At 34.2% G+C, this 7,676-nt stretch overlaps 1 protein-coding gene across 1 annotated transcript in view; it reads right to left on the bottom strand.

Annotated features, from left to right (window-relative positions):
- Window positions 1-265: 265 nt before the first annotated feature.
- The window catches only part of LOC128453042 (collagen alpha-1(XIII) chain), a 55,502-nt gene continuing 48,091 nt past the window's right edge, over window positions 266-7,676 (bottom strand). The window contains exon 39 of the mRNA XM_053435661.1: window positions 266-3,692. Coding sequence (XP_053291636.1) covers window positions 3,660-3,692 — 33 coding nt within the window. The 3' untranslated portion in view covers window positions 266-3,659. The remainder of the gene's footprint in view (window positions 3,693-7,676) is intronic.

The raw sequence follows: 7,676 nt of genomic DNA, 5'->3' as shown, positions 1-7,676 counted from the left end.
GCACTTTGGCCCAAAACAAATTTCCCATGGGACAATAAAAGGACATTTGATTTGATTTGAAATAAACCTTTTTTTGGTTGAGCCACACAAAACATATTTTGTTACTTTTGGGCACAAAAGAGAATTTGTCAGGTTAACGTTGTTATAAGAAATGAGATGCTTGTCTGCAGGTACTGCAGTCAAAAACCTATTACCTATAAATCTAACAATAAAACACACCTGCATGCAAACCATCGCATACAAAACCATAGAAACTTAATTTCACTTGCATTGCAATTTGGTTTCTTTATTCTGAGTCAGTGACAAATTGCTGAAATACTTTAATTGTACTTAGCAGTGAATCTGTTCGGCAATCAGTAACAACAGCTGCCATTGTTTGGATTATAAAAAATAAAGATAAATTCTTTTGGAAAGCACAAAACAATTTCATTACCTTATCTCATTGCGACACCACACTTAAATAACAGGTGTAGGTTGCAGCATGTTGGCTGCAATAAATTCCTTACCTGTGTTTGGAAGTCATACTGAATCATGGAAAACAATCTTACACATATCAATTCAAGGTGGTGTTAGCATAGAAATTGGCACAAAGGTCACTCGGCTATCAGATTTCTGTAGACTATCCAGAGAAAATCCTCAAATGTCAAGTTAATCTAGCATTCCAATATAAAGACAAAAAAGATGAAAACAAAATGTAAATAATAGTGCTTAATACAGGCTAAACAATAACATGCAAGTTCTGTATAATGCCCACTTACCCATCCTCAAATACTGTTCTAAATTGATAGTACAGAGTTTCACATCAAAAATAATTTTACATAGAATATTTCCTTTTTATCAAAATAAAGCAGGTTGTTGAACAGTGGTTATGTACACTTTATTTCCAACTTTATCTTTGTTTTGTTACAAATCTAAATGCTAACAGTTAGTCAAAACAAAACAAAAATATTGTGCAACTGATCCTGCAAATCCAAAGTAGAGACTGGTCATTTTTCACTTGAAGAGTGTTCCATACCTGAGTGATACACTTTCCCTCTTTCACTGCTCTTGTTAGGATTTGGTTTAGGTAAATGGAAGACATGCCAAAATATCTTGATTGCCACTTAGTGTCCTGCTACAGTATAGATCATAAACTCTACCCATACAAGTTAGAAGACAGGTCATGGACCAAACCATAAATTCAGAATACACATTATTCATTTCATGTCTTCAGTGGGAGGACATGTCAGCCATCTTTATTTTTAATCTATGTGAGTTGGGACAGATCAATACTAATAGTACTAGTACTATTATACTATACTATTTTTAGTTATAAACTTGATGTCAAAAATTAAGTGAAATAAATTGCTGTCTGTTTATCATTCTAATGTCCATATCAATAGCCAATCTCTGAGTATTATGGCTTAACAAGCTCATCAAGTGAAAGAGTCACAGCAACGACATGTTGCGCAGATACAGCTTCACATTTGACACAAAACCAAAGACTATATGTGTACTAACTGTATTATGTCCAGAAACGACTTTTGGTGGATGGATCAAAACTTACACTTGTATATAATATATAAACCATATATTCTGTAACCCTTTGCTCATATAAAGACTACTCTGTTGCTATTCTATGGCTTAAAGATAGAGATAAGTTGTGGCAAGGCAAACCAAGTAAATATGGCAAATGTACAACTTGTCCTCACTTTTAAAGAAATGTGTTAGTTTCATATTTGTGCAAAAAATGAATGTGAAATATAGAGGCAGAAACTAAATAACAACTTTAAGGTGTAAAATGTTGAAGATGAAAACAACAGTTTTCTTACAACAACCAGTTCTGTAAAGGACAACAATCTGTGAGTGTATCTATTAAATAAATGAGTTGCTGTGTGTTACATTGCCTGATGGGGAATTTCTTTTTTTAAATGGTAACTTAAACTATCAAACAAATGAAAAATCTAATGCTATTACCAGTAACCTTTGTGTGTGTCCAAGTGAGCTCAGGCCACTGTATCACTTTTAAATAAAAATACAAGATGGACAATATGATCCAATGGAGAAATTTCCATTATTTACACAAACCAATTAAATAGAGAAAACACATCAGAACTAAACAGTGAAGATGTAATGTTTTCCTTTTTTGCTCTTGTTTTCTAAAGTTATAGCACTCTGAGCTCTCAGACATCAAATATTCCTTTTTAAAATTAAAATCTGTAGTCACTCCAATAATAAATCGTAATTTGCATCCTGTAATTTTGTATGAAGATTCCATTCACACATAGTACAACTATTGATTTAAATTTAAACATTTTGTAACAGGCAAATCTCACCCACTAAACAATGTTTTGTAACAACACGTGCAGATTTTGAGACAGTGACACTCTTAAACAATTTCTTACATTTTGCAATTACTCAAGAAAATTTATAGAAGAAAAACCAACAAATAAATAAAAATGAAACACCATTTTGACCCCGGTCTGTTTAAAAGGCAGCTGTCAATATGACATAAGGAATGCTTCTGGATATTTGATTTGAACAGGATAGTCATTATTTTGATTTTCAACACAGATGAATGGCATTTTTATTATTTGCATTTACAGTCACTGCTGTACTAAGCTACTTTTTTGAATTAACTAAAGATAAATTCACATCATTGGTGACAAAGCAATACATTATTTGCCATCATCTGATGAAAGTTTTTGAGTCGGAAGGTAAAAAAACATGTGTATTTACATGCAGTATATCTCATGGCATGTTAGAGAGCCTGGATATGCAGCATGCAAATGTAGAAATTGTGGACTTACAAAGTGTTGGTTTACACAAAGCCAAAATGTTTTTTTCAAAAACCATAATTGCAGAAAGTTATAACGACGATATAATCAACACATGAATACTGACCTTTGTATTCCCTCTGTATGTGAAATCCATGTTTCATCAATGCAATCTATTTACAAAGACTGAGTACTTTTATACATACAATCCTTTGTCTTATATTATACAATACTTACAATTACAGCATTGAATTGTGGTGTCCTTTAACACCTCAATTGTAGAGTAAAATATATATAACTATATCTCATATATGACCAGACATGATGTCAAAGCTGGTATTTCCTATACTGCACAATCATTCAAATAAATGTAATAGCTGCAGGTAAAGGGATTAAAAAAAAGGCAGTGTCATGAAGGAATCATCAAGAGGGTCTCCCTTAGTTTTTTTTTCCGTGTTTTTTTGTTTTTTCATGAAAACACATGGCATCTCTCTGCTCTGTGAGCTGCTCTGAATTCTTAAACACAGTTGCAGTATTGATGTCACAATTGGAAACACAACAATCGGCATTTGCTAAAGTGTCCATGACTTTCACTAGAGTTTTATAGATCTATGTGTATGTAGTCATCAGCAACACATCAGTAGGTACAGCATCTCTCCATGGCTTGTGATGGTTGTCCTGTCCTGAGAGTCTTCAATGACTAACTGGCTTGTACTTTTCACTCTTATTGAAGTTAAAATGCTCATTGCTGCCAATGAAGCTTCCAACATTACTGGCCCTGGGTCCAGCCTCCTGGAAAAACGTTGAAAATGCCAACTCCAGATTAGGTTAAAAACTCAAAGATATCTCAGAATGTCTTCAAGTTTTCTCTCTGTGTCTTCTCGGGGACAGTCTTGGGTAGCCCTACTTCTTAGCCAGTTGGAAAGGATGTTGACCCTTTAAATATATGTGGACATATACAGATTAATCACATCAGATGCAAAAGAAAAAGGTATATTTATCCTTTATATCCAGAGTTCGTTAACCTGAAAACCCTTCTAGCCTCACTCTACCTCAACCTTACTACTGCATTATCTAAATTTAATAGTCAATTCTAATACCTAGAACCACCGGCATGGTTTGTTTTCAGGCTTGTATTGAAAATATTAGATTATTGTGTTGGCCTCTAATTGATAAGCACTGATATGGCTAAAACATGGAAACGAAATACAAAGATGACAAGTGGCCTTGTGACTCTTGCTCTAGGAGACGTTCTCACAATCTGTGTTCCAGGCTCCACCGGATATACAAATGTTGATGTCTGAGAAGTGACTGCTTAGTAAGTAGTGCTTTTCTACACATTGGCTTGATAACTGGTCATGCTAGGTTAGCTTTGTTCAATCGATTTTTTTTGTATAGCGCCAAATCATAATATACATTATATCAAGGCACTTAATATAGTAAGGTCAAGTCTTTAAATAAATATTGTTGAGCATTATCAATATGAAATGTTGAGCCCCATACATAACAGAATGACCTGTTTTCTGCCCTGACCTAACCAGGACTCTGGAGTGCACTGGACATCTTAAACCTCACCAGAAAAGCTAAAATAATGTTATGTTATACAAACCATGCTGTGTGCAGACACAGTTCAGTTTCAATTCAAACAGGGTTAGCAGAGATGATCATTACTTTACTATTTAGATTGATCAAGTAAAAATCAATGTAATTTCCTCACATTAACATTAAAATGATCTTATTTTGAGGGAAATTGTCATACACGACCAGAATAGAGATGTGATGCTCATTATGAACATTTTCGAAGTAGCATTGGGATTCTGAAGGGAATTAGTGCACAGAGACCATCCTTTTCAAAGCCCACAGCTCTTATTTTTAAACATGAGACAGGAAGGATTTGTAACACTGTACCAGTGTCCTTCTGTAGTGTCATGACGAGATTTGATCTCAGATTGAGTAAGAGATTTACAACTCTAACAATAAGGGGCATCTTGTATAAGTTATAGCCAGAATATCCCCTTAATTGTCATGTATATCATTTAATTATTCTGTAGATATGTATGCTACTATTTTACCCCAACAATAACTCTGTTACAGTTTGGTTTTGATTATTTTTCTATTAGCCTTACTTGACTCTGTCAGATCTTTCTATATTATCCTCGTCTTTCAGATGGTGCACTTGAGATACTGCATTCATCAATACACTCACCAAGCACTATTATCAGGGACACCTGACATTTTATTTTAAAGACTATGGTTTAGTTCCAGACAACACAGGTTTAATTCCAAACCCTTGATTTACACTAAAATTAATGAGAGCAGCCATATAACATTAACTGATCAATTTCTGAAATGTTTTTAAAGCAATTGATTGTTTTCATTAATTATATTCATACTCTATTACACTGTACTTAATGTAATTAATCTTGTGAAAATCTCTTGTCTCCATAAGTGGGCAGATTTAAAACCTTTGTTGAGAACAAAACCAAAAGCTTCAGAAATTAATATTTAATTGTCACTTTAAACACCATAAACATTTGGAACATTTCAGAGCAAATCTAGACTTAGGTATGCCAGCTGAAGACTAAGGCAGGAGTTAATGTGAGGTACTGTGGAGCACCTGCAGCACATGATGGATTTATAACTGTCAAAGCTTTAAAAAAAATCTCACATGGTTGTAGACAATCAAACCCAGGCAAAGCGACACACAAATGAAATGTTTGTCAAAGAGCAGCAGCAAGTAATGGATCAAGCTTCACTCTGGTCAGTCCATCCATTTCTTCTTCAACACAAATTCACTCGGTAAAGTTACTGACGTTAGCTTAACGAGTACAGTTACACCATAAACAACTCATGTGGATAAAATGTTCTAGTTCTTGATTTAAAAAATCTCAATAGTCCAGGCAGGTTACAGCTTTCTTCATAAACGGATGAGAAAAATGTGACAATTGCAGCAGTATGCCTTGAGGGTGAGCAGCAATATTTTCATCCAACCTTATGGGCTCTACTGTGCCTCAGATTAGAAGGCAGATGAGCAAACACAACAAACAGTTAATACATAGAGCCTGACAATTGTAAAGCAGGAAATGGCCCGAAATATTTGGCAAAATTATTTTCAGTGACCTGAAACTAGAGGGAATACGGGTACAAGAAGCTTAGATAAATAGAGCTGTCGCTTTCCTGCTATACAACTAAGACTTTAAAGCTTCAAATGGTTAAGACGTCTTGGTTGACACCATCCTCCATGACACAAAACGTTAACAGCAAACTTTGATTGTCTGCAATACTTGTTGATAATGAGCCATCAGACCTTAGACACAGAATTTAAGGCTGTCCTATAGTGATTAGCCCACCACCGTGGATAGTGTGGTTTGGATATAATGCCTGTTGAAAGATTCACTCCATAATCACAGCTATCATAATTCACCATTTAAAATGCCACAGCAAATAAACCTTAAATTGCATTAACTCATGTACTTTATTACACCATTTATATTTTTTGGAGAGGATTCATCCGCCGGACTTCATAGCATTCACTCTAGTTATAAAAACGACCTAAATCATAAACTCTTTGGGAGCCTTTAGTGCAAATCCATGTTTTATAGCATGTATATATATATATATATATATACTGAAAGTCCTATCATATTTGTTCCTGAAATTATTTTTGTTTCATTAATCATTTTCATTTTATTATTATTATTACTCATTTTTAACAGGATATAGCCAATGTTATTGCATTTTTGTTTGGCGCAACACAAATGAGCAAAAATGAGCTAAGGCAGTGATAGGCAGCAATTATTTTTGTTTTTTCGTTCACCTCTCAGATGAAAGTTTCAGTTTCTTTTTCCACTTGATTTCAGCTTGTAAGCTAATAGCATGATACATCGATGTATACAGTTATATTTAGGACTTCTCTAATTGTAATGCTTTTTGTTGATCACAGGGCTCAACCATCAAATAATGTAAAGGCTGCTGCACAGTAGAATTTGTTAAACTCTTAACCAATTTTAAAAGCGTTGGTGACCACAGACCATATGACCGATTTAAATTATCTTCTTATGTCAGAATGCAAACACTAGATAATTTTTTCACTTTCACACTAGATTTCCAGAGACTTGGAATCTCACAGAAAATTGGGATAAACAACATTTTGGTCCATTACCACCACCTTCTCAACCGGAGTGTGTGAATGTAATTTCAGAGGAAAAACTAACATGGAGGAGGACCAATGTTATCTGACAGCCTTAAATCTGATATGTCTGAAAAGTCTGCGTTTTCATCGGTACAATATGAGCACATGACCAAAAATTCAAAGTTCAGACTTTAAAGAGCTTTCGGTCACTCTGTCTATATTAACGAAATTTGAAACAAGTGTAAATGCACTGCTTGTCCATGTTTTTAAGACTTCATCACAAAGAGGAGAGTTCAACTAAGACTTGCTAACACATAATCTTTCCAGCCCCACAACTCAGTGCAGCATGGTCTATTACAATAGAACAAAACAACATAATGCAATAAGTTAATAAGCATTATCACTCACATTATGCACAAATATCATGCATATGTTGCAACATTATAATTTTTACTTATCCAATATTAAAATAATGCATAGGTATAAAAATTGAATACGCAAACATTAGCATACGTTTTAAACAATCTGTACAAAAACTTTGCCATATATTTTTAGGATTTTTTAAAAACATTTTTCCACGTTTAACAGAATAGAGATAAAGTAAAAAAATAAATATCCTATGTACAATCACATCAGCCATTCCAAAGTTATTGTCACTGCAAGAAAAAGAGCAAAAGGCGAATGTCAAAATGTCATCAAATGTTAGTTCAAACAAGTTTATGGTGAAGTTTGCACACAGCGTGTGAGCTGCAACGGCGGCGAGCAACAACAGTGTCGAGCTCTCTAAC

This window comes from Pleuronectes platessa, chromosome 12, assembly GCF_947347685.1.
Source record: "Pleuronectes platessa chromosome 12, fPlePla1.1, whole genome shotgun sequence".
Lineage (NCBI taxonomy): Eukaryota > Metazoa > Chordata > Actinopteri > Pleuronectiformes > Pleuronectidae > Pleuronectes > Pleuronectes platessa.
The sequence above is the reverse complement of the archived record's forward strand: the minus strand, read 5'-3'. Positions and strand labels throughout refer to the sequence as shown.